Source organism: Rhopilema esculentum, chromosome 7, assembly GCF_057945365.1.
Source record: "Rhopilema esculentum isolate cy_ngs chromosome 7, ASM5794536v1, whole genome shotgun sequence".
NCBI classification, from domain to species: domain Eukaryota; kingdom Metazoa; phylum Cnidaria; class Scyphozoa; order Rhizostomeae; family Rhizostomatidae; genus Rhopilema; species Rhopilema esculentum.
This window is the reverse complement of record NC_142821.1, coordinates 6,138,537-6,165,757: the sequence shown is the minus strand read 5'-3', so window position 1 is coordinate 6,165,757 and position 27,221 is coordinate 6,138,537. Positions and strand designations below refer to the sequence as shown.

The window sequence follows — 27,221 nt, the reverse complement described above, 5'->3', positions numbered from 1 at the left end:
GATACTTTTGAGTTGCTATATTTCCTTTTTATTCCCTGTAAACCTGACCTGGGGTCCCCAATCCCTAAGAAACAAAGTTTGATAAATTCCTCACTATTTTCCTGTGAGAGCTTGTCACCTCTTTAATTTATATGATAACATTTACAGTAACTTTCTTCATATCATTTTATATCATCATAATGGTAATTTATTAATGGTTAGAGAGCTTTGATAGCTGGTGAGCATGTTCAAAAAGCTTTTACTTTTCTGTGTTTGGCAGAGGCATTAGATTAAAGAGAACCAAAAAAGAGTCTAATAGGATGGATCACATTGTTGTCTTATATCCATGGAGGATTTAAACATCACAGGTCAGAACCCTGGAAGAAACTGATTGTGAAAAGCTAGTGAAATTTTTTTAAGCAAGTCGTTTTCAGTATGATATGCAGTCAACTGTTCAGGGCTTGGGTACCTCAACATTGCAAGAATTCATAAGAGTTTTCAAGACTTCTGCAAAATTTAGCAAGGATTTTTAAGGCAGATAAAAGGCTGTAAATTTAAATCAGACTAAAAATTTCAAAAACATTTGTAAGCATTCTTAGGTAGGAAAATGATTTTAGTTTGTACAGGGCATGCACAGTAGACCAATGAATTTGCCTTCTTTTTTTCCGCTTTGAAGAACTTAAAAAGAAAAAAGTTGCTAATTGCAAAAGGCTATATTTCAAAACGTTTCCTCCAGAACTTTATGCATAAAAGTCTTTCTGCAACTGCCTGGTTGTATGGTTAGGCGGGGTTTCACGTCCTGCATTGTACTATGCCACATTCTTGTGTTCCACTTTGATAAAACATTATCTTTGGAAACTGCACCCTTCCCTGCATTCTCTCTTAGTTTATTTTCAAAAAATTCTACTTTTCATTTTTCTCACCTCACTGCATTGTTCTGTTTTTCACAATCTATTTTTAATCAAGCCTGATTTATTTTTTCTAAATCTTTGAAAGAATTATACATTCAGATAAGGTCCCCTTCTAATTCTAGGACAATAGCAAAGTGCTCTTTTCAGCATTTGAACAGCATGCCTTTAACAAATTTCTTTGAAGGTCCATCTCACAGAACCATCTGAAAGAAAGAGTTTTTAAGTAAATTGTATTTAAAGTTTGCTGTGTGTGCTTAAAACTATAACTCATCCCAAATACAGGTATCATTCTCCCCAACTCCTCCCAGTCTACAGATGATCAGAGCTGCTATGATGACCTTTTCAAAACAGCTTGCTTCCAAAATTATACCTGCAAAAAATTCTTTATTAATCTAGTTTGCCAGGTGCTAGTAAAGGATGTTGATTTTTTTCTTTCACTTGATTGTTTCCTGGTGCTTCCTTGATACAGGCCAGATTATATTTGACCTCATCAGCATTCCATCACGTTTAATTCTGTTCACACAAGGGTATACCTTACATTGTTCAAATGGCCTTACATTAAAGAGAGTGATCTTGATAAACTTGTTGCAAAAATGGCGGACTCTGACTCAAAAGAAGACACGAGTGATCAGGATTCCAATATTTCCGATCATTCAGACTCTGAAGGTGTTGTGAAAATGTTTAAGGACGCTATTATGAATTCAATCGAGAAGACGTTAAGTTCGGTCGATGATCCAGTAGAGCATTTTGTCTATGGCTATGATACTGAATTTTCAGAATTCTCAAGTTTCCCCGTTGTTTTAAAGGAGGTGACAAGGTGGGAACATTTAGATGGTGAAATCAATTCTGGAACTTATGATGAGGATACTTGGTATGAAAAAAGTAATGTGATTAATCCACAAGAAGGGCCTACTTGTGATAATTCGTCTGCTGTCAATCTCTATTTTCGTAAGACAGTAGAGGTTGTAAATGAAAACCCAGCAGTCTCTGCTACATTGGTCTCTAAATTGAAAAAGCCAGTTGAAATTGATGGCCACCTGTGCTTCTGCTATTGGCCGGGTGGGGAAGGGTACTCACAAATTGACAAGTCTTGTCAAACAAAATGCTACAACCATCTTGTGTTTGACTTTTCAACTCACCAAATGGCAGTTGTAAAGGAAGAATCATCGAAACAGGACCCAGGGGAATTTCATGACAAAGAAGATGGTGGGTGTCCAAAGAGGGAAGAGCATTGCCCATTTTACAACATTCCGTTTTTCGGTTGCACTGAAGAGGACCTTGGTGGATTGACAGATATCCGCAGATACAGAGTAGATCTGCTGCCACTTCTTAAACAGGCCTATCCATTCAATCATGCAAGCTGTAACTGCTACGTTCCCAGTTTTACCATCACCGAATGTCAAAACTTACTTGATTACCCTATATTGAATCACGTTCATGTTGTTGGTGGTGTAAAATGTGGAACCAATGAGGTCCTGCTGTGGGTGATTTATGGCGGAATAGTCGCTCTTTGAGTTTCCCATATTTATTTAAGATTTTTACAACAGAGTGCTTTTTTAGTTGAGTCTCCAATTCCGAAATTCTTTTTGACAGATATTACGTCTATCGTCGATCCTGGAAATTTTGTGACAGCCATTCCAAACTGCCCTCTGATAAAATTCATAGAGTAAACAGCTGCAAAACTTTGCTGAGATCAGGTAATAAAACAGTCATTGTTAATTAACATTTCTTTAAAAATTGCTTCAGCTAAAATTGCCTTTTCTTTAAATTAATGCAGTTTTAGCATGGTTGCAGATTCTAAACTCCCTGTTGAAGAGGCTAGTGGAATAATTTAAGAAGCCACATTGTTAAACGATTCGATTCCATGTCGCGAAGAAAACTATCATGAATGGGTTGCACGCAGAAAATATCAGAGGTATCTTAAACGACTCTTTCAAACGATGCAAATTTGGTTTTTTTAAATTATTCAAGGACCGTCGTTGCTACTTGTGTTATACACAACAACGATTGGAAGAAAAAACATGGTTATTTGATTGACAACGAATAACCAACTATAATTTCTTTGAACTCGCGACAGGAGAGTGACATAGCATTACGAACAAGCTGTCTACAAGCTTATTACCCCTAGTAGGTCTTGAATAGTAAGTAAAAACAGGTTTCCCTCCTTTGTATTACTTTAAAGATCTTCAAGAAAGCATTTTGTTTTATCTTTGAGTATTACTCTTCAACTGTATGCAATTTATTATTAAAGTTTACACAAATGTTAATTATATTGGTATACCAATTTTTGTAAGATATATTTCTATCTGTGGTGATCATAATTTTCTAGTCCTTCTGACAGAAATTGACAGCGCCCAGAATTGAAGGGCTGTGCAAGTCTGTTGTCTAATCATCAGGTAAAGAACGCTTAATGCAAGGATACTACTAGATCTAGGTTTCGTAATATCATTTTCTTTACGTTAATGTCAAGAAAGTCCGCTAATAAATATTTGTCAACTATCAGAAGAGACAAACAAAATGTGTTGGAAGTACAGAATATGGTTGTAGAGTCCATGGACCGCAGCAACATTCTGCATGTTTCGCCCTTCCAAACTTTTAGAGCCCCCCTTCCCCCTCATAAGTAACATGCTCAGCTGTTCCTTGTTGAACCCTTGTACGGAATGCGATAATTTGCCAGAAGCTGTTTTTTCCCTTTTTATATAAGATACTTTTTCAAGAGAACTTTATGTGTCACAAGAACGTTACAAGAACATCTGAAAGCTGAAGTGACTGCAAAAGAACCAAAGTTTAAAGGCAATCTGTCTCGTTGTGGATTGGTTAACGAGAACAATAGCTGGAACAATAGCCTAAACACGATTCCAGCGCTCCGCCATATTTTTGACAATGCGATAAATTAAAGGGGGACTGGAAACAATAAAAAAATCCCTTTGCTCTTATAATCAATCAACGTCGTGACAGATTGCCTTTAAGTTTTTAAAAAAGATTTCTCGAAGCTTTGAATAAACCTCTCGATTCTTGCAAAGAAGTCATAAAAATAACGAATGCTAGCATCGGCCAAGTATTGAAACTTCAACGTATTTCGACACGCAATTATAACATGCATTTTTCAGTCCTAGATGTTAAATGAAATGAAATATTTAAAAATTGAAGAGCAGTTGAGTCTTTGTGCCCAAAATTAAGGTACTTTCTATGACCTACTTTTTAACTGATAGGAAATAGACAAGGCCTCGCACGACCCAATTCTAAACTGGCGGGGAGGGGGGAAGGAGCAGCAATGGAAAGAAACTCTTCTCGCGGTGTCTTGTCCCCAAAGTGGCAAAACCTTTTGCTAACCCTATCTTACTTGTGGATCTTGACTAAATGTATTATGTTGTAATTTCCTGTTTTGATACATAAAATTTGCTAATTTAAATCCTCTGTTTAGCAAGAATTTGAGCCCCCTTGCCCGAAACCCAGTGGCGCGGGCCCTGGAGGTTAAAGGTTTTCACTACAGGGAAAAAGCCACCGTGTAACAAGACTGGAGAGGTTTTTTATTCACGGGGACAGGGGCAACAAAATTGGTTTCATATTGTGGCTAATATGAAAGGGTTTCATATTGTGAGTGTAAAAGAGCGTTTTTGGTTTAGAAAATATGTAAAATGTATTTTTGGTGGAAGATCGTCCCAATCGAAAACGGCTAGTTTTTATTTTTCTTCAGTTTCCTTGCGGTTTTAAGACAAGTAGATATGGCAGGGACAGCAAAATTTGCATTAGACTGGCTGGGGGTGGGATGTCATACCAAAGAGACTGACTGGGGACAAAAGATCCACGTTATCAGCTACTGCAATATGCAGGGGCGGGTTCAGAGCAAATTTAAAGGAGGGACAGTTGGTAATTGGGGCTAAGAAATTTTCAGAAGTTGGTAACAAGAGTACGCTGTATACACAAATATTTCCGACCCTAATTGCTGACGGAAGTCCCTCTATTCACGTTCTAAAAGAAATCTATTCATTTTCAGAATAAACAAGTTACTTTTTTACCTGATTCTTGTTCTCCAAAAGGGGCGCCAGACTTCCATAATTTCTAAAAAAAGAGGCGCCCTAGTTGGCCCCCTTAAATCAGCCACTGGCAACATGACGACGAACGCAACGAGGTTACTTCCCCGTTTGAAAAATCGGGAATCTTGGCGGGAAATTCAGAGGGGCTGGGACCCAATTTTTGGAGCAACAACAACACATGGTGGAATCACCTACAAAACTTGCAAAATATTCAGGAAAGATGGTGGCGAAGGAAGGAATAGGGACAAAGATTTTGGATACCCTTCTTTCGTATGAAACTATCAAAATCGTTACAATAAAGAATAAGAAGGTTGGATTTTTGCACAGACTTGTCCAGCTTGCAATTTTAGGATACGTAATTGGGTAAGTTGCGTTGATTCTGAAGGGTCCCAGGAATGAGTCATGTGCACTGATTTCACACGATTTTGCCCGCATGCATATATTTTGTATGCTCTTGCAGACGCAAGATCTTGTCGAGAACTGTCATGTTATATAAGCAATAACAGGCCCTTTTCTGTGCTATGTTGAAGATTTGTAAAAGTATTTATTATAATACCAATAAATGAATGGAGTAACTGAATTGGCCCGACAAACTCACAAAAAACAATCTTGTACATGTTAATTGAATGTTATAGACCCATGGCTCAAAAATTTAGAATTCTGCAGAAGAAAAGAAAATTAATTATATCTCTCAATATCAAAAATTTCGTTTCCAAGTTGTCGTGATCTATTTTGCATCTCAAAAATCTACCTCAGATTTGAAATCAACTGAAATTAGTTTATATTAAAAATTTCATGTTGTTTTGACAGTCAAGTTGCAAGGTACTACATTTTGTATTTAGATATTTCTACAGAATAGTCAGTCCAGTGAAATGTATAGGAAATATCAAATTTTAAATTCTGTGTAGTTTGTGTCCTGTCTGTCCAAACAACATGAAGTTTTTGACGCAGAATAACTTCAATGAGAAGATTACAGTTCTATTGTCCATTTTTGCAAATATGAAGATAACAAATTGACAGCTCTAATTTGAAAATTCAGTGGTAGTATTCTAACTATTATTCAGTGGTAGGTTTTAGGACACTGCAAAGATGTGCTTATTGAGCAGTGTCCTGTTCCTTCCCCTCTATGGGACCACACCTCATGATTGCTTTACCTGGAACTACAGTCACAGACTAGATCTGCAGTCCACCAACTTAACCAAGAGACATCCTCACATCTAAAACTTTTGACTCCAGACCACTTTCTAGAGCAGCATGTATTACTTTTTGTTTATATTTGATTTTGAAAATACAAATCATGTAAAGGCTGTTAAATGGTTATTGCGGAAGAAGTGTTATGCTTTAATATTGGTAAACGAATAAAGAAATAGATAAATGCTACTTAGTGAAAGGTTGCAAAAAAAACTCAAGAAGTAGCAGTTCTAGGAGGGATTGGATCAAACCAGGCAATTTGGTGCAGAATAGCAGGTCATCTGTTGTGCCAAAAAACTGGCTGAACTGTTAATTTTTCAATTTTCATGCTTGTTGATATTGATGGTCACATGTATTGTTTCAGTCTAAATGCTTTATAATATTCAGTGCAAATAAAAAGAAATTAGGGGCAATTGGTGTGGCTTGTTGCCTTGGGTTCTTGTTTCTTTGTGGTAATTTTTTGTTTAAAAATTGTTTTCACGATTTTTGAAATTTCTGATTTTTATTTCAGGTATGCAATCATATGGAAGAAGGGTTACCAGGAGTTTGATCAGTCTCTCAGTGCTGTGACAACTAAGCTGAAGGGTGTTGCCCTTGCTAACTTCAGTACTTTTGAGTCTCCTCTTTTAAATGGAATGCACATTTTTGACTCTGCAGACTATGTTATTCCTCCACAGGTATGTGATCATGCAAGTAATTTCTCTATTGTCACTTTTGTTGTCATGAAATAGAAAATGTGCATTGCTCAATATTCACATCAAGCATAATAACAAATTTATTTGATTAGCTATGATTCCTTGTGTGATTTGTTATCATCTTTGGTGTTATTGATGTGAAGGGTTCTTGAAAATTTGTTCATATTAACAACACACTGATTTTATAATTATCGATAGACTCCAGCTCAAGTTAAAAATTGGAGGGGGTAGGGGAAATTGTAGACTTGTAACAAACAATTTTGCAAAAACTATTTTGTTTTGCAAAAAGTAGGCTGATCATTACCTTCTGGTCCCCCATCATCAGGGGCTATGATATTTTAAAGTCTTATTATCTCTGTTTTCTCATTCTTTTCATATTTCAGGCCAAACCAGAAATAAATTTCAGGCTTTTAGTCAATTGCACTCCCTGGCGAATCAAGGGGTGCAATGGGGTGCTATTTCTATTTAAGCATAATAAAGTATTGATGAACATTTATTGAAAGTACAACATTTGAAGTTTTTGTCGACTTTTAAATTATTTATTTTACACAAAGGTATATATTTTCTTTTTTCAAATAGAAAGCACAAAAATGACACAAAAAACAGAGGGTTTTTGAAATGCTATCAAAAGTGGATATCCTCTTAATTAAGTTTTTTGCAAGCGCATTGGATCAATGCGTAAGCACAAAAAAAATGTTTTGAAAACTCTCCAAAAAGATTTACAAAAACGGAAGCAGTGTGAGTGCAAAAAACTACAAAAACAAACATTTTTTATTCCGTTTCTGTGAGCAGTGTGAATGCAGAAAAGCAGGCATTTTCCTCTTTGTAGATGAGGCAGTGAATGGGGCCCTGTTTGCACGATACTGTTTTCATTTCATATCAATGGGTTTCATACTGGATTGGTCTTCTTTTTACACAAAAACTAATCTGATATGGTTCAAAATGTTTTCGCCTTTCAAAATGAAAACGCTGTAATGTGGGATAAAATCAATCTGATACATCTCTTTTCTCATGTAAACAGTTTAATCCAATGCCACATGAAAATGCTGCTGTGCAGATACCATAAACAAAGGCAAACTCTCTGCAGTATAACGTTCTGGGCATTACAGCGTTCTCATATCAACAGAGCCCCAAATCGAAGACGAAATGAAAATGGTAACATTTAAGCAGGCAGAAATTTTGTGTCCAATCAGGAAACTAAATACTTAATGAAATGAAAACGTTACTGCTTGAAACAGATCCTAAGAATGTTTACTGTAAGGGGGTAACTCTGAGTGCCAAGGTGTGCATGTTTGATCGCACGCCTTTCCAAGGTTGACCTGTATTATATCATATATAGAATTTTTATACCTTGCTTAAGCTTGTCAATAATGCTCAATTTGAGAAGCTTTTTGTATAAAATTAGACTGGAGATTTGAATTGTCTAAGGTTGAAATGTGCATAGGTTGAATGTTATCCATAATGTTTTGCATTGCTGGTGGTAGCTTATCTGACTCACAAGTTCTACTTGTAATTTCAATTTTTCCATGTTATTGGAATTTTGCCTCAGCAGCTGATATAGTTATTTATCCATTGATTCCAGGAAAACAATGAATTTTTTGTCATGACAAATATGATAATAACTCCAAACCAGACAAGAGGTAGATGCCCAGAAGATCCAAGATTTGAAGATGTTTATTGTCAGCGCGATTCAGATTGCAGAGAAGGGGAGGCAGTTGCCAATGGGAATGGTATGATATGCTTCTTTGTAAGCTGAGATCTGTATGAAATAATCCTATTTTGTTTATTATTTGGTAACAATTATCGTTATTTATATTGAAATCTCCTCAAAATCTCATTGGTTTAATCGGTAGAGGATTTTTATAATGTTGATAGCTTCTGTAGCCAATCAAGATTTGACATTTATATTTAGATCCAGACAGAACATTACAACGTATGGGTACAAAATGGGGTATTTTTATGCTAACTTGTTTATGGAAGATCTTGAAACAGACATGCTACAAAATTTGAGCTTTAATGTGCATTGCGTTGTTTCTTGCTTTCTTTATTTTGTCTATTTTGTTTGAAGCATTCTTTTGGAGACTGTAGAGTGGTTTTGCTACAGCTACAGCAGCCTTCCCATTATTTCCATTTTGAATCTTCCTCGCTGGTGAACTAGAATAATTCTGAATGCATGCAATAATAGAATAATATTATTATGATTATTTCGCATCCATGATGGAAACTTGACTGTGCGAAAAAGAAATTTTGGAATTTGTTACTAGCTACAGTTTTTAACGAATTATGCTTGATGATGAATAAAATTGGAAGATGGTATCTATATTTCTGATATTTTTATTAATACACAGGAGGTATATATAGTAGATATTTTTTCTCATCACATAGGTGTAAAAACTGGGAAGTGTGTGCAGTCAGATCAAAATATAACTGCCTATGTTTGTCAGATCTATGGCTGGTGTCCTGTTGAACTTGACGTTCTTCCAATGCCTGGTCATGGCTTCAAGTAATTATCTCTAACTCTTTTCTGTTTATTTTTTTGTTTTAATTGCACTAAGCATGTAACCTTTCATTTTGCGTGTCTATCTAGGGCCCTAGGGCCATCTCGACTCCCATTTATAATATCATGGTTATCTTTTGAGAAACCGCTATAGCATGCCAGCTTACCTTGCGAAGGGAATTTAATCAATAATGAGTTTTAAAGTCTGCTGCCATAAGTTAATGAAAGTTACCATTTCACTGGTCTGTCATATATTGCTCGATGCCGTATAGGCAGAGCTGGATGCGCTTTGTATAGAAAGGACAGTAATAAGTTGCAAATTTAACGCTTTATGCGATCATCAGGCAATTGTTATGAGCTTGTCCTGCATTATTACTCAAATTTGTAGTTGATTTACATTCGACTGGCAATGATACTCGTTTAGGCCTTAACATGCCTGGTCGTAATTAGTTAAGATTTTGTTTTCTGGTCTGTCATATATTGCTTGAAGTCGTTTAGGCAGAGTTGTACACGCTTCTTTTAAACTCAAATATTCAGTCATTTGAGATGCAGAATTTGCTCTATTTATTTTTGAAATAAAGATCATACAAACCATATTCATGTAATAAATTGCAATTCTTGAGAATTTTTGTACCACAGTGTCACAATTGTCACAAAAATTTTTGTTCTGTAAATACATTTTCTTTGTTCGTTTTTTAGAAAAGGAGATCCACTGCTTCAATCAGCAGTAAATTTTACCGTATTAATAAAGAATCAAGTGACATTTCCAAAGTTTGGATTTGCAAGGTGATTTTACCGTATGATGCTAATGATGCTCGTAGCAATGATCTATACATGCTTAAACTATCACTTTAGATAAATCTACTTTTGGAAGCAAAGTTAACACAATCTCATCGATTAGACAAGCTTTATGTATGAAAGGTCTTGTGTTTCGAAAAGACAGTTTAGGTCTGTATTAATTTGACAGTATTCTGTTTTATAGATGGGTTTGATAAAGATGAATGTATATAGAAATGTTAGTGATAATTCCTATTAAATCAGTTTAAAGCTTTCTAGAAATTTCATTCAAGGCTTTATTGATAGAAGAGGGATGATCTTTGAGCTAACTATATGACTCGTCTAAATTACTCATTAACATCTAAATCTTTTCAGGTTCTAATCAGATGAGGCTTGAAAATGACATGATGATGTTTTTCCGCATATTCTCTGATCTTATTTTTGCGTTCCGCAGGAGAAATATAATAAGCCAGAACAACACAACATACTTAAAAAGCTGCAATTATCATCATGAAAGTGATCCGTTTTGTCCGATTTTCAAGCTCGGTACAATTGTAAGCGATGCTGGATATGATTTCAATGATATTGCTTACAAGGTGATGATATTTTTTATGTGTTTTAGAATAAATCTAATCGGGCCACAGAATCGTAAGCTGCGCCCCCTTCTTGAATGAGAAATAGTTGAAAACTGATGGACCCAAAGGCCCAATTGTAGCAAAATTCTTAAAATCTTTTGCCTACCTATGTATAAAGATTTGGTCTTAACTGTTGCAATATTTCCTTTCTCTAAGTTCTCTACAGTCTATTCTTGTTTAACAGCATTTCTTTTTGTTACTTTGTTAAACAGGGAGGCATAGTTGCTATTCAAATAAAATGGGAATGTAACCTGGATGTAAGTGAGGATAAGTGCCGACCACAGTATTCCTTCAAGAGGTGAGTTACCTAGACTTACTCCATGAGCCTCTGTTTCGCTACTGCCTCACTTGACGGACGCTGAGTCTATAAGTTACCCACAAAAAAACTTCTGAACAACTTCAATCTAGTTATTACAGATCTTTTGCCATGAGTTGAAGTTATAAAACGACCTTTTCTTAACATCTTCAATCTAGTTTAACGATTTTTAAGAGCTATTACTGTTCTGTTTGCTGTGGATTGAATTTGACAAAGCCACAATTTTACTGAAATAGATTTTGCGATTTTTTTGTAAATATATACTAGATATAAGCCTTCATTTGGTCTGTATACAAATTTTTAGAATATAATATAATTATTTCTAGAAAGCAGTGAATAATTATTTCTGTTGCAAAAGATGTAATTATACTACGTACTTCATCCAATGATCAAACGTTTAATTTTACCTTGTCAAAAGTTAAATGAGTCAACATTTCTTTTGATTCAGATGCTGATTTCATGCATATCGCAGTTATGTTTTTGATAATTGTTGTTCTAATTTAATAAGAGATGAGGGCGTTTTGTATACCGCTATGGCTGTTTTTCTGCTCATATATTTATTTATGTTTTTGAAATAAAGAAATGTAGGCATAGATTTCAATTTAAGGTTTTGTCATGAAACTTTAAGTGTTGGGAAGAAGGGTTTGTGTTGGAAAAGACTCGCATTTCATAACTGAAAGATTTTTATAAAATGATTAGTATTATGCATAATCAAACCACCCCTTTCTATTTCTATTTCATCTCACATTAAACTTCACATTCGTCAGCATCACACGCGAGTTTATATGCCAAAATACATGATCAGAACAATTGATCAAAAGCATATTGTTTGGAACAAAAGAATTAAATCCCAATCCCAGGACTGCGATCCTTCCAACACTGAGTCATCTTTCACGATCTTTTGTATGTTTTTTTTCCTTAGATAACTTTTAGGTAGAAACAAGTATATTACTCCGAGCTATTATCTTAGGGCTTGTATGTTCCTTTTGTTTAACTGTTGGCTTCAAGCTTAGATTTGCTTCAAAGTTGATCCTATTTTGTGTTTTTACAATCGGTAACCTCAAAGGATCGGTGTTAATCTCGCAATTAATGTTAACATTATCCAAAATTGGCTTTCAGGATAGACGACCCACATGCACCAATAGCATCCGGGTTTAATTTCAGGTATGCGATATCACCTGTAACATTTCCATACATTTATCGAATATTTTTTCACATGCTTAATTCAACTAATTACAGGAAACTAACCAGCCTTATCCTAATTGTAAGACTCCTTCTTCCTTAACCCTCTTTGAAATGCCCTGCATATCTGTTATTATATTCTGGTCTGAAATCTATTAGATCTGTTCCCATTAAACCTTTTCTGTCTTTCTTTCTGTCTTCTTTGTGGAATTCATGGTTGACTTGTAGCGCAGACACGGGTTATTTGGTGATATGTATTGCGACGTCTTTCTAAAACAGAAAATTCACATATTCGGTTTGATTCGAAAGTAGAAAAAATGTTATTTAAAGTATTCTAAGCATTCGTTTCTTTAGGATTAAAACAAGTTTTGCCCCATTGAGAACCTCGTAGTTCATTATTAATTAAGTACTGGGTATTATTGTATGCTTTTGGTCCTTTAAACTGAAATTAAATGTTTTTCGCAGATTTTATATAATGTATATTCTGCAAACATCACTGTAATGTTGTATTATATACCTGATATTAAACATTTTCTTTCTAGAGCAAAAAAGAGGAGCTCTATATTCTGAAAAGGCCATAAACTGGTTAATACTCCATAAGATTTCTAATATAGCTAACCATCCTGAACGTTCGTGGAACTTAACATATCTTGTCGTATCTTATCGTATCTTATCGTTTCTTATCGTATCTTCTGGTATCTTATCGCAGCTTTTCGTATTCTGTCTCATAGATTCGCTCAGTACTACGTGGAAAATAACAAGCAGCATCGAATTCTATATAAAGCCTACGGAATTAAATTCGAAGTGCTCGTAAACGGTAGGGTAAGTGGCACTAGAAGATTGATTCATTTGGTTTAAAATGATTTTGTTTGACTATTGACGAGAAAAGAACTGATCGGCTACGGTGGTAACAATTTTTTCGTATCGCGATTATAGAGTGGGAGTATGGATGCGACATGCTTTTTGAACAAATTTTAGCATGAAAAATAAAGCACTATTTTACTAAAAAAATGGCTTCAAAAACAAAAACATTTTGAGTCGTACTAAAGCATTTCGTCGGAGACTCTTTAGAGTATGAAGCATCAGAACATAGATCGGAAACTCTACGTTAGGAAATATATATATCCAGTTGTGGATCGAAATAGGCCATTCAGAAACGCCAGCACATGACTGTCGAGGTTGCCCAATCAGTGCTGCTTGCCAAGTTCGTTTTAACCTTGTGATGCCAATGGAGTCCCAAGGTGAAAACGAACTCCTTCTGTCTACACAATATAGCTTTTTCATGATTATTCAGATAGATTCCAAAACCGCTAAATGGAACGACGATCGGGCTATGCCAATAATCTGAACATGTTGACATAATAGGTTTTTGCACAATCTGGGTTTTCCAGTAAATGCTGCCCGATAGAAGAATCGCAGATTTTAGTTGTACTGTTAGATCTGCAAGACCGAGGGGGCTGTTCCCTTTTGAGGAGCGTTTTTTATGGTGGAAGGAAGATGCTGTTTTATTTGATCCCCCATAGACAAAAACAGTTTCGGGGACAATATACTGTAGTATATAGATATGCATTGCACTAATCAGTAGTTGTCGAAATCAGTAGTTGTCGAAATGGGAATGTTCTGTTCTGTTTTGTCAGAAAACATTTATTTCTTGCGTTAGCCTATAATATTATTGAATAAGAGTACAAAAACAAGCGCTGGAAATTAAGATCATGGATATTAAACATTGAAGACCATGGCTTGGCCAATTGATTGCTGCTCCAGCTAGAACAAGATGATGACAATTGGATGTTAATTTTTGTAAACTGTATGCTGATGGACATTCTAAGGCGAATATACATAATTGTGAGACAGCTTCAACCTTCCAATCACAATCTTATCACAGCGCTGTCTGTAATAGAGAAGTGAGAGAAGACCTCAAGGAACGATGTGTAAACTGGATTGAGTTCTGATGTTCCATGCGCGACATTGGTTGCTGATTCAGCAAAAGCAATCAAATGCACTGAGGTCGGCAACGTTCAGCAAAGAAGAGCCCTTGTTCCCAAGCAATTTGATGGTTTTGTTAGTACCAAGCCGAGCAGTCTCCGTCAGTGAGTCACAAAGCTTCAAGAATCGTCGCAGCTGAATGAGGTGGAATTCAACAGAAGGTTTGCATCAGTCAACACAGCTTTACGAGAGACTAGGAAGCTTTTTCGCTTCGTTTATCTTATTTTCTAGAATACGAGACTCTCATCCATATGCAGCAAAAAGTTTCAAATGACATTAATAAGGTTAGATTCCCCTCAGCGAAGATCTTAGCGGACCGAGAGTGCGAGTGCAATTGTGCATGCCTGGCGTTTGAAAATAAGATCTTGATGGAAGACATAACATTTGAAAATGTTCTAGCTGATTAGGAAAGAGAGAGAAACTTGTTTGATTGCTGAAGACATTCTAAAACTTTTTTGCGTCTTTTTTCCACTAACTCTCTAACCCACTCCTAAAGAAGACTTCACCTTGAACATCGCCTGCGTTGGACATTGGGAGTTTGCCTCCCCTACTCCACCGGCCTGGCTACGGGTTTGCAGCCAATCGCTGCCTATTCTACTCTCCCCGTCAGCAATAAGTCATTTTGAAAATATTTTTAAAGCCCTATTACTCCAACACCTCGTGAACTAACGAATTTTCTTCATTGTTTTTTGAGTCCTCATTCGAATAGAATATGAAAGGATAAGATGCAAATTTTTAAGCAACAGTGTCAACCATAATCAATCCAGGGCTGGTCATTCAAGGGGCTTTATTTCTTGGTGATTTTATTTTAGTTCCACCAAACGTCTATTTGAAGCTACCTCTTTTAACGAGAAATGATGGTCTACTGCCTTAGACAGATTACTTCTCAAACTCTGGAGTTCAGATTTCATCTGAACTTATGGTTTTTTTCAAATCCTCCCATGAAATCCGTTTTGCATACTTTCTGGTAAGAGCAACTTCTAAGCTTGTTACTTCAAGATGCCGCAAACTGCTTAGTTGTCAATGAGGCCATAATAGACCAGGCTGTGGTTACGACAAGCACCACCCGAGCCCGGAGACATTGTGATGGGCATTTTCAGTTAGCTATAGACCTGGGTGTTCAGAATCGCGTTAGTAAACGGGAATCTACTGGTGCGTCTTGGAGCGGGGTGGCTTTTCTTCTTTGCCTCTTTGACCTAGTGCCTAAAGGAGGAGTTTTTTGATAATTTTTTGCTTCGTTGAGTCTATTATTTCCTATTCTTGCTTAAAGTTCCTTTGCATCTTAAGGAGCCGGGCAGATAATGTATACAAATGTTCTTAACCTGTACATCGGAAAGATCATGTCCCACCTATTTGAATATCGTGGTTTATGCTAACTTTGCGCCTGTCCTCCATTTCGATTTTCATTCGACACATCTGGCTCCCCGGGTACGCAAAGTTCTGCATGCAAGTTGGACCAACGTAAGAGCTAGCCTCGCCTCCTTTAATAGAACTTGCTGGCAGCGAAACCTTGTATGGATTGCACAGCCTGCAGCTCAAAATTGATCCAATTTCCGGTTTTCCGGTATAATTAAAGTATGATTAAACATTTTAAGAAGGAGTCTGTAAGCCAGTTGTGTATCAATAGTTTCTCCTTGTAATGGATTTTCTATAACACAAATTCCTATGTAATGGATTTTCTTTATTTATATAGATTCACGAAAATGACACTAATTCTTATTATTTTGAAATTTTACCTTTTCAAATGCTACAGTTTTATTGTGTTAAGGAACGTATTTTTTTCAAATTAGCATTCATGATAATTACTGTTTAAAGTCAACTTTATGTTTGAAGACATGAATGCTAACTAGTTTTATGTTTTTTTCAGGCAGGCAAGTTCAGCCCTGTACCACTTTTTCTCAATCTTGGTTCTGGTCTTGCCCTTCTTAGCATTGTAAGTTTGACACTCATCTTTAATAAATTATTCTAGTCACTCAGGGGCTCAGCCAGCGGGGATGTGGGTTATGTGACACCCCCAGTTTATCATGAATTGGTTGATATATCTTCAGTTTGCTCACAAAAAATCGTCATTTGGTCGGTAAAATTGCCTGTTTTATTGGAAATTATTCATTTTAAAATAGAATAAAGTCGTTAAAAGTAATTTGCGGGTCGATATTGTTTGGAACACAAAACCACAGTCTTTATTATTGCGTTGACTTGAGTAGAGAGGCTTTTGAAGGGTAAATTGGTTTCCTCAGTTGAAATGCTTAGCTATTATAAGCCCAAAATATTAGTTCAAACTGAAATCATCATCATCAGGTACCTTCTTCTATCAGAAGGTTGGCTACCATGACCCTCCAACTATCCCTATCTTCAGAATATCAAAATCTGAGTTTTGGTTTGTTGTCATGGTCGTAGATAAAACTAAGGGGCTAATAGTAGAGATGGGCCCCCAGAACCACCTCTACAGTGTTTTTTAAAGGGACACCATCCCTCTTTTCAGGAGTTCTTCCGTCCAAAGCCGTTGACCCCTGGAGTTGTAGCTCATCCGCCCTCCTTGCCGGTCTCCCGCCGAGTTAGCCGTTGGCCATCGCTCGTAGCCCTGAGCTAGGGAACCCTGCCAGGTGGTACCAGTCGGGTAAGGCTGGACCTGTAAGCTAGTGGAGGAAAGGGACGCTTTTATTCCCCATTCATGTCCTGTCGAAGCATGCCAAACAGAAATAAAGTTTCGAAAATCTGGTATATGGAGAAAGGGTTACATTGAGCAGAATAATTTGAGATAATCTTATGCACTCTTTGTGATTAGGCTCCTTCTTCACTTCTTGTTTACTTTGTGAAACTGATGTGCACAAAGGATCATTACTTCACAACTATTCAAGTTTGAGGTTTCCTCAATCGGGCCACTTCTATGAAAACCTAAACCTCCTTTTTGATTAATTGTATTAAACAAGCACCTATACCCTGACCAAAGCCAGCTAGAAAGAAGTCCGACTAATTCGCTCTATTTCACCAAAATATCACAAAAATTGCAAATAGTTTGCTGCTGCGGTTTTATGGTATGGTGCTGAGACAATCTGGTGAGGCACGGCGATTAGCTATTTGCCTTATGAAAATGCCAGCAGCAAAATGAATTTGGCTTTGGAGGATTTAAGCAGTTTTTGTCTATATGAAAGGGCTATGCTCCTGGCTTAAGCTGAATTCACACTGGACGCGTCGCAGCGCATCACTGAGCGTCATCGAGCGTCGTGTTATGTACTTTTTCATACTTATGTACTTTAACATACGATGCGTCATCGAGCGGCGCGTTTTATGTCTTCCAATGCAGTACACAGCAAACTTGCAAAATTCTCGACAAGTTGTACTGTATTTCTTGCATTGCAAAATCAAGCCGGACATTTAAGTTTGCTACAGAAACGGATGAAACGGTAATCTGAAGCTAATATATCAAAAACAGCATCTTGGCCAAAAAATGAGGTATTATATGTACTTCAATTAGTTTCGTGCGGTTTCTTCGACATTTTGGTTCGAGAGGTTGGCCAATGTTTTGACAGGAAAATGATTCTCTTCAAGCATTCATTAAAGATCTGAAATTTTTACAAGGATTAACTTTGATGCTCGGTGACGCGTGGCTGAAAAAATGCGCTTCGTGCGCATAGCTGCCGAAAATGCTAACCATATTTGGTCAGCGTCATGACGCGCCGTGCCGTGACGCGTCCAGTGTGAATTCAGCTTTACATGCCATGTTTAGAAATGATGACAGCACCACTCGAAAAGTTTAGAGGGGGTGGGAGGGGGGCCCGTGGTTTCATAAACGTATGTACTTCACTAAAACACTAAGCATTAACCTTCTCCCAGAAGCAATCATTTATACCACAAGATGTACACAGCAATAAGTAATAGGGTGCCTAGCAAAAAACAAAGTTTGAAACCTGTGACTCCAAGAAATATTGTGATAAAGATGAGTTTAAACTACAGTGTTTTAGCAGAAAACTTGATTATTGTCACCGTATGCACGAGTAAGGGTTTAAGCCTGAGATGGAGCGAGTGACCTACTTTTCTGACAGTTTGATGTTTTTATTCATTCTTTCATGAAAGCGTTTAAACTTTTCTTATGAGAATCTCTTGTAACAAATCGCAACCAACACGTCTATATCCTGTTTATATTTAAATTGCTTTAGAACTCTTGCACTCTAAAGTGCTTTGATTTATTATCATACTGTGGAAAATTATAGTCATTTCATCCAATGTTGGCGTATACCTAACACATATATTTGTTAATGAACATTGTCTCTAAATATAATGCTCCAACTTTTTTATTTAAGTTATGGATTGAAAAGATAGCAGGTCACTCCTTGACATTTTTTCTTTCTAGGCAACAATTTGGTGCGATATCATCGTTCTGTATTGTCTTAAAGATAGACAAGTGTATAGAAGTCACAAATATCACAAAGTAGTGGATGGAGATGAGCCAGTAAATATCAAGTCTTATATATAAATATCAATCTTTTTCTTTCCCAATGCCATTTTATCAACTTATTTTCCAATGCATTGCTTAATAAAAGCTTAAGTATGCTCTAGTGCTTAAGTATTATTAAGTAAAATGTTGAAGATTTGTTCTAGCAATTATCGCTTTTTTGTTTATTCAACCACTAGCATGCTCTATTCATTCTTTGACTTTTATTTGCGTCATGAAGACTGGTTTTTTCATCAACATATTTTTGATAATTTTCTTTATTCAAAGTACTTTTAATGATAAGGACAATAATTGAAATTATCATTAAATGGGAAGTATCCAGACATTATGATTCTATTTTAGACTGACACTGATGATGATGGCGATCTAAACAAAGGCGCGAATGTTAGTGAGTTTGCATACCAAAAAGTTGAAGATGAAAATGATCCCGACTAAAAAAACAGGTAAATTTTTTGCAAATCACACGTCTTGATTAGGCCAATCATCAGTAGGATGTTAACTGGAATCCCGCTGATGTAATTTCAATTCGCCTGATAACAGAAAAAGACTATGTTTTAAGTATTAAATCTCTGTCCAAGTTTTTCAACCCTTGTTGAACTTGCTGTTTAGCTATAATTGTTTAGCTATTCAGAAGTGGGAGGAGAGCTGCTCTTCCTATACTGCCATTTTCTACCCTTATCTGAGAAGTAAGCCAGAGATGGAAAAGCTTTCGTTATTTATTTTATAAAATACTTGATCAATAATTTTCAATGATCGATAATTTCAATGACGTCATCAATGACATCATCATCATCAAAGTTGTCACCCTTTGTTAAGGCTACAATGAAAGCTGGTTATTTTCTTATCTAGTTTACGTCTTTAAAGTGCTATAGAACAGGGTGATGTCATGTTGCACTCGTCCAATTCTCGTGTCCTGTATTCAACAGACCAAGAACGTACAGATTGAAAATAACAGCTGTTTTTAGTCACAGTCCTTTTTTGCAATGATTATTTCTCTTGAGCAACATTTGATGTCATCAGATGATATCGTTTGAAAACGAGGCATCCAGTTCAGATCCCAGGCCAGACAAATAAAAGTCTTTCAAATAGGTCAAGTCCAGTTTTTGTGTCTCCTTGAATTTAACGACAGTTTTTCCTTGTAATTCTTTAACTAAGTGTTTTGGATAAAAGATGAAATGGTTGGCTTAGAATCAACAAGGAATTTGTGGTCATACTTGTGACTCAGACAGATTTTATCATAAAATCTGTTGTCAAAACCACGTCTTCAATTAAATGGAGCTGTTTTTGTCAAAACCTTTTCAACTTCAACATTTGCACAAGCAATAGCCTTAAAGCGAAATTAGCTCGCGTCCTTTCCTCGTGTTCGTATAAGAATCTCGTCGCTTCTGGTAGCTATGGCTTGCGTTGCCTTTACAGGTGGATTCAAGTCAGTTAAGTTTTATGACACAGTCGTGGAAAATGATTCTGTCGAGACATTACAAGTCAAATCAGTCTTGTTCAAGTGTTTAAAACACCGTTGCCTGCTACAACCCGTTTGTGAAAAGTTCCCACAGTAACAAAAGCCAGTTTTTTCTAAGCATGAGATGTATGGTTTATTTCATTTTTTTTATGTGGGAAGGAACAGTCACAGTTGCATTCATTTGGCATCAATGCTATCGATTTTCATCGCATAAACCGGATTTTAAAAGTTGGATATTTGCTTAATGACCTTTCTTAGGCCCCCTGTGAAAGTAGCATCACATTAGTCTGACTTTCACGAAAAAAGCCAATATATTACTACAGAACACTACGTCAATGGCTCTCTTAAGATACTGCAGTGGCATAAATAATATTAGCAACTTTGTTCACGTGATGATGTATCTATATTTTTTATACTGTATTTGATAGCATAGAATATTTACTTTGTCATGAATGAAATGATTATGAAATGTCAGATTTTCGGTTTTTCATGCATGCATTTAAGTTGGACAAATTTTGAAGAGAACCGATTTAGGCGAATTTGACTGTGTGTTGAAAGTATTTCCTTGTTGAAATTCAAGAAAGTTGTCCTGTTGGGTCGCTTTGGAAATGCCCTACTGTAAAAGAAGCATAACTTTGTCAGCACTTAGTCATAACTGTGTCCCACACCCCCCCCCTTCCATTTTTTGCCAATGGTTGTTCTTTTCATCGTTCTGGAGACATTGAAACCGTCTTGATTACATTGAAACCGCAAACTGAGAGAGAAAGAGCTATTGTCTGATGTAGAGCCAGGACTGTTTGTTGAAGGGCAGTTGTTGTTGTTGTCTTGAGGTTATTTCTAAAGGGCATACTTGTAGGAAAAAGATGTTTCATGAGATAATTTGTTATAATGCTAAGAGGTGTCTTTTTTTGGAGGTTACATTCAATACCACTGCCTCCAGAACAAGTAGATTAGGTGTTTTGCAGCATACACATGACAATTGAATAAGAATATTGAATAAAAATGTCACAAAAGAATGTCACCACCTAAAGGAGAAGTTTTACCATCTGACCAGTTAATTATCTTTGATGAAACCACTTGAGTTAAAATTGGATTATCAAGAAGATTCTACCTAATTTAATGAAAAGCTTCAACCACCTGGTGGCCTGTCAAGGTCTTATGTGTTAGTTATGCCTACTTCACAGCCGATAGGAACAACCTACTCATGCCACATTCAATAATTTATGATAAAAAACCTAACTGAGTGGGACTATGACCCTGCACTGTTTTTGCATAGAACCGGTTCCAATTGCTCATTCAAAAGAAATTTTTTTGACCGTAATCCTAAAGTCGCCTTTATAAAAATTGGCCTTTTTAGGAGAATCACATTTTTCATACGCATTTCATAATAGGGAACAAGATTTTCAAAGGATGAATGCAGCAGTTTGCTGTCTAGAAGTGACATGTGTAAGAAACATTGATGTGCTTTGGTCTGGTAACCCTAGAAACTGGAATATTGCTCGTATTCTGTTGCCTGGATACCTGTTTGTTCGTGAACAATATCTTGCGTAATGTTATTGATATTATCTAGTAAAATATTGCACTTTATTGATAAAGTTTTACGATATCACCACTTGTATATTGGACTAGAATCACCACTTCAATAATATTTTCCTAAGCGTTGCAGACAGAAATTTGTATTAATCTTTATTGTAAACATTATGCACAGAACTAATATTTTAAATGTACTAATTTTAGTGGCATGCAATTTTTGCGAGAAATCTTTAAAAATTTTGACAAAAGATGTAATTGATATATGAAAGTTGAAATGTAACGATTTAAGCCAGCGCTATTGATAAACATTATATTAATTAACAAATTACAATACCAAATCATTTTAAATTTAATTATTTTTTTACGAATGAGATGAATATAATGAATTAAAACAACATTTAAGTAAAATATGATGATCAAATACAACTATCAAAAATCGTCTTCTCTTCTGGTCAGTCTAGTTGTGATAAGCAGAGTAGACAGAATCATACTTGGCCCGTTACATCCCAGGTTTCTAGCATTTGATTGAAACTCTGTCACAGAATAGGAAATAGGCAGAAGGGTAACTCTCGTCGGTTCCTTTGTTGTTTTTGAAGCCTGAGTCAACAATAGAATTCCTAAATTCCCCTTTAACCTTGATTTCATTAGACAAACTTAGCCATGACAAGTTATCATTAATTAATCAGATATAAACAAAATATGATACATAATTGAATTTTTTCACCATCATGGCGCATTTCGTCTCAAATAAAGTTGTCTACTTTCATTCTTTTTTTAAAATTTCCTCGACAGATACATGCTAAGCCTCGTATAAGTTAACGCATGCGCAAGATTTTTCAGGCTTCACCCGATAGGCAGGAGTTCCCCTTCTCCCTATTTCCTATTCTGTGACTCTGTTTTCCATTCTTTTTCTGCACTATTTTCATTGTTTTTTTGTGGGCAACAATTTGTGTTGCACGATATAAATACCACACCAACTCGACAGGTATCTTAAAAACGTTTCAAAAAGAAAATACAATGATTTGATAACAAAGTTGCAATGATAGCTTGACAAAGGGACATGGGAACAACTGAGAAATGACGTCACTAAAATCTCATCCTGAGCAGTGGAAGCCTCATCCCAACGCTTGATGTGTTTCAAAGCAATGCTCAGCTAATCGAGTTTGTACCCCACATGGGCCCCGTGTCTCGACATCAGCAACGCGTTGTCTCGTTGATGATGCGCAAAAATTTTTTTTTACAAAATTATAGCAAGATAAAATAAATAGAACTTTTGAAAATATTAAAAAAAGTTCTATTATTTCATCTTGATATTAGTATTTCGACGGGCTTTCAGAGAAAAACGGGCAAAAATTTAAACCCTTAGAAAACTAACATGCTGGTGTCACTATCATTACTTTATTTGGGATGTTAGTGGGAGAAATCGTTATTCTTCGTTTATACGCTCTTTAGATTTATATGGTAGTCAATCTGATTACTGCCAATCTTATTTTTTGTCACTGTAACATTCTATCCAGTTGCACATAAATCACTACTCAAAATTTCACCTGTCAAAATTTCATCTTTGACCAGCCCTCTCCTAGAAAGTGCTCTTCGCCCTAAAGCTTCGATCATTGATTATGGCCACAATCTTTGCTCAGTTGTATGCACATAACAATGTGTTCGTCTTCGAAAATCCTGTTTAAATGAAGTACTGTACTCAGCTCCCACTAAAAATGCAGTGCATACGCTATGGGTTCATCTTATATGGTGAATGATACTTCTAATTTTTGTACATTTTTGTTGATCGGCAATAGAAGCGGCAAGAGCACTGGCATGACTCAGCTGACTTGCCTTAAAGACAATACGTTTGCTCTTTAGAAACAGTTCATGTTTTGATCAACTTGAACAGCTTTCTCAGTTTATACATCGCACGACAAGCTGGTACAATCAAGGAACAGCATGGATATGAGGGTAGCGTTTCTCGCTGCCTTTGCAGCCTTCTGTGTCTTTTCTTCCGCAGGTGATGTACTTTCATTCATTAGTAATTATAGTATATGCTGAATGAAATAATCAAACTTTGGATATAAGACCTAACCTTGTCTTTCTGTCAATTTCAAAACCTTTCCTTCCCCATATAAGTACCAAGATAGCTACAGTTTTTTGCAATTTAAGACCATACATGGCATAAAAACCCTATGTAAAATAATACTGCATAACTTTCAAGTAAGCTTAATAAAAGTATAAACGAAAATATACTGGACATAACATCGAAACTTTGAAGGTGCCTATGTACTTTTGAAAGTCAGATTTTTAAAATGTTTGATTAAGGCACTATAGTAAGTTGATTAACAGTGTCTTATCAACCAAATTCTTGTTTGAACAACCAGATGCTAAAAGGTACAAGATGGTGGCGTATTGGGGACAAAATGGTGTTTATGGAATCCACAAAGAAAGAGAACGATGGGAAAAGGAACTTGATTACTTTTGCAAGAGCCATAGCTATGATGTAGTTGTGCTGGCCTTCAATCATATCTTCTTCGACAGAAGAAACAAAGGTGCATTTAAAGCAATTTTTGATGAATCGATTAAGTGATTTGTTTTATTTAAGCGCCATTCATAGGGCTGGTTGGACTAACGTTTGTGATATAGGATAATATACACACTCTAATGGTCAAGTGCGATACATAACCAAGAAATTGGTAAAGAGCAAACGTTATTCATATATATGTTACGTCATTAACTGAAGCATACTTTTTGTCACCTAGATTTTATTTGAAACTGCCAGTTCAGAATTTTCCTCTCGGTTGGTTTACGTTTCTTCTTCTTCTAGATAACATGCCAGGTTTGAATTTTGCATTTCATTGTGAAGACCCAGTCAGTCCTGAATACCCATCTCTTTTGCGGTGCCCCCTAATCGAAGCTGGAATTTCTGAATGCCAAAGGAGAGGAAAGCAAGTTTTGTTGTCAATGGGCGGAGCCAGTGGCAGCTATGGATTCGTCAGTGACAGCAAAGCCAAGGAATATGCTCATACGATCTGGCATCTTTTCCTTGGAGGTAACAACAAACAAAGCCTAAGGCCTTTTGGAAGGTACAATCTGCTCTTCGCTTTGCACCTCCCCCCTCCTCCTTCCTCAATGCACATTATTCGATGATTCAGGGATGGTTTTTAAATATTCTTCACATTTAATAGGCTGCAGCTCATATTACTTATTATCCTGAATAAAGGCCGTGAAATCATCTTTCCAAAAAATAGAAGATGCGGTTTAAGTTTCAGAAAATACGGCTAAAATTACTTTTTGCTCAATTTGATCTACGTAAACAAAATTCAAGGCCAAAAAGCAAAGAAATCTGTCGTTAAACTATAGAATTTTGGTGTCTCGCAGGGCTGTTCTTGATGGTGTTGACCTGGACATTGAGGGAGGACTCTCCACAGGCTATACGGCCTTTGTAAAGGAAATACGAAAGCTAATGAACACAGATTCTTCTCGAAAATACATAATTGGTGCTGCACCCCAGTGTCCTTTCCCTGATGGATTTCTGGGGCCACGTCCAGGTAAGGCGCTGGGAGATGTTGGATATGAATTTGATGAAGTTTATGTTCAGTTCTACAACAATTGGTGTCATACTGGGAATCAGAGAGTTTTCTATGAAAATGTGGCAAAATGGCTTAAATTTTCAATGGATAGTAAGCCAAGTGGACCGATGATATTTGTTGGAATGCCTGCTAAAGTTGGTGGCTCAGGCAATGCTGCAAATTACAGACCATTGAAAGAAGTTTCTGATATATTCAATGTAAGTGTTATCCGGTTGCAAAGTATCTTCGTGCTCGTTGTCTCCTTATTCAAGTGTCTCTTTCCAGCTAAAACCCGTTTTGCCCAATGGTTTTAAATGTTACCCACTTACCATGAAAAACGAAGGATTCCTATCCATGCAGTAACAAATGATTTCCTTTGTAGAGGTTAAAGGACGAGCCACGGTTTGGGGGATTCATGCTTTGGGATGCTGGATTTGATCAAAACAACATCATCAATGGGAAACCGTACAGTCAGAACATCGTCGAAATCATGAACAGTGGCGTCGTGCCCCCGAATCCAACTGGCTCCCCTCAGACACTGCCCCCTGATACTCCAGGACCTGGACCAGTAACGACTGATTCTGTACCTGTCACACAGCCGCCACCTGTACCACCTACTAAACCTTGTAAGTGATAAAAGGGAACAAAACTGTCAACATTTTGAGTCCCTTTATCCAACCTATATCAAAAACCTTGTTTTGTTCTATTATTTAGTTTCTAAAGTGAGTCAATTCTCTAACTTTTTTTACCCAATTTAAGTGAATTGGAATACCGACTTAGATTTGTTGTCAACTCTCAAATTTTCTTATTCACAAATTCTAAAGGTTAGGAAGGGGTTTGAAATGTCACAACCCCGGGAGTAAAAATTCTAATTTTGGTAGATCTTCTGTGTTAATTTTTTTAAACAGAAGTATCTCCATGAACATTCTGGACGAAAGATTTACACAAATTTTTAGGTAGCAATCACCAATCATAAAGCTGTTATAAATTTTTCCTCGACCACCTTTCTTGCCCTTTTTCTTTTTTCTATACGGCGATCTACCGTGTGTTTCGTTTGTAGTTCATCTTATACGTCTTATTCTAGCCTCGGTTTCCTGCACTAATTTGCAAGATGGCCACTACGCTCATCCCACAGATTGTTCCAAGTTCTTTATTTGTCATGGGGGCATTGCCCATCTACGAAGCTGCCCTGGAGGCCTGAAGTGGAACGACGTACGCAAGTATTGTGATTGGCCAGCAAATGTTAACTGCAGTTAATCGTTCGTGTAGATGACAATTTTTTAATTGCCATTGAATAAATTGCAACGAGAGATTGTAGAAGTAGTTACATTTTGTTCCGACTTATCTTGACGCTCACTTTCCGAATTTTGTGGAGATTTGAAGATTGGCTCCCTTACTAGAATTTATACCGAAAAGGTTTCTTTTTTGATCATATTGCGGACGTGGTTACGCCACCATAGCAAACCTAAATAGAAAATTACAGCATAAGAGTCGCAAGCTACAGCGATTTTTCGTTTTTTTCGACAGCCCCATCTGAAATCAGAACAATAGCTCCCAAGCTATTTTGTATGCATTGAAGGCATTCGACACAGATAGAAGTGGCTTATAGCAACTTGACCCTCATGTGTTGACCAATTGATTTACGCCCAGAGAAAACATGTGAAAAATTTCCGCCTTTCTGCCAATCGGCGAGACGCTAGGGTGGTTTAACGTGAGTAGTTTCAAATTCCTTTCAAACGCGCGTGCTCTGATCGAGTTTATTTTTGGATTCGCTGTACTTATGCATGTCAAATGCCTTTAAAACTTGCAACTGTCAGTGCTAACTTCATATGGTGACCCGTTAGCAGTTTAAAACCGTTGTTGAAAATATCTGAAATCTGTGTTGAAAATTGACCAGTAAGGCAAGTGCCCGGTTGTGATCAGGTGCGAATCGTTTGCGGTACTAGTTGACAGGAGCCTTTCAGCTGCGTTCAGAAGACCAGATTTATCGAATTTGTTTTAGCTTTTGCTTTA

The 27,221-nt window shown here is 36.6% G+C and overlaps 3 protein-coding genes across 4 annotated transcripts; all 3 read left to right on the top strand.

The window, feature by feature from the left end:
• Positions 1–1,007: 1,007 nt before the first annotated feature.
• On the top strand, positions 1,008–3,676 carry LOC135683195 (uncharacterized). The gene is made up of 2 exons (XM_089109472.1): positions 1,008–2,587; positions 3,220–3,676. The coding sequence occupies exon 1, from the start codon at positions 1,484–1,486 to the stop codon at positions 2,402–2,404; it is 921 nt and encodes a 306-aa protein (XP_088965598.1). The 5' UTR covers positions 1,008–1,483; the 3' UTR covers positions 2,405–2,587; positions 3,220–3,676.
• Positions 3,677–5,114: 1,438 nt separating this feature from the next.
• Positions 5,115–22,087, top strand: LOC135683197 (P2X purinoceptor 4). Of its 2 annotated transcripts, none has more exons than XM_065198389.2 (13): positions 5,115–5,290; positions 6,630–6,795; positions 8,396–8,543; positions 9,199–9,316; positions 10,010–10,096; positions 10,542–10,683; positions 10,935–11,020; positions 12,158–12,202; positions 12,952–13,042; positions 16,074–16,139; positions 18,558–18,656; positions 19,002–19,102; positions 20,278–21,110. In XM_065198389.2, exons 1-12 carry the CDS (start codon positions 5,148–5,150, stop codon positions 19,092–19,094), a joined length of 1,284 nt encoding a protein of 427 aa, XP_065054461.1. In that variant the 5' UTR covers positions 5,115–5,147; the 3' UTR covers positions 19,095–19,102; positions 20,278–21,110. The 2 variants fall into 2 exon arrangements, with proteins under 2 accessions (XP_065054461.1, XP_065054460.1); XM_065198388.2 differs by lacking the exon at positions 20,278–21,110 and adding an exon at positions 21,510–22,087 and having other exon boundaries at positions 5,116–5,290.
• A 1,405-nt stretch (positions 22,088–23,492) lies between these two features.
• LOC135683198 (uncharacterized) lies at positions 23,493–26,528 on the top strand. The gene is made up of 6 exons (XM_065198390.2): positions 23,493–23,653; positions 24,021–24,188; positions 24,464–24,722; positions 25,018–25,426; positions 25,591–25,834; positions 26,293–26,528. Exons 1-6 carry the CDS (start codon positions 23,593–23,595, stop codon positions 26,463–26,465), a joined length of 1,314 nt encoding a protein of 437 aa, XP_065054462.2. The 5' UTR covers positions 23,493–23,592; the 3' UTR covers positions 26,466–26,528.
• The last annotated feature ends 693 nt before the right edge of the window (positions 26,529–27,221 follow it).

Excerpts from the sequence above, each read along its gene's own strand:
- LOC135683198 (XM_065198390.2), top strand. The coding sequence starts at position 23,593 with ATGGATATGAGGGTAGCGTTTCTCGCTGCCTTTGCAGCCTTCTGTGTC. Across the intron at positions 24,723-25,017 it reads AGCCTAAGGCCTTTTGGAAG|GGCTGTTCTTGATGGTGTTG; the intron begins GTACAATCTGCT and ends GGTGTCTCGCAG. Across the intron at positions 25,835-26,292 it reads TGTACCACCTACTAAACCTT|CCTCGGTTTCCTGCACTAAT; the intron begins GTAAGTGATAAA and ends GTCTTATTCTAG.
- LOC135683195 (XM_089109472.1), top strand. The coding sequence starts at position 1,484 with ATGGCGGACTCTGACTCAAAAGAAGACACGAGTGATCAGGATTCCAAT.
- LOC135683197 (XM_065198388.2), top strand. The coding sequence starts at position 5,148 with ATGGTGGCGAAGGAAGGAATAGGGACAAAGATTTTGGATACCCTTCTT. Across the intron at positions 10,684-10,934 it reads TCAATGATATTGCTTACAAG|GGAGGCATAGTTGCTATTCA; the intron begins GTGATGATATTT and ends TTTGTTAAACAG. Across the intron at positions 18,657-19,001 it reads TAGTGGATGGAGATGAGCCA|ACTGACACTGATGATGATGG; the intron begins GTAAATATCAAG and ends ATTCTATTTTAG.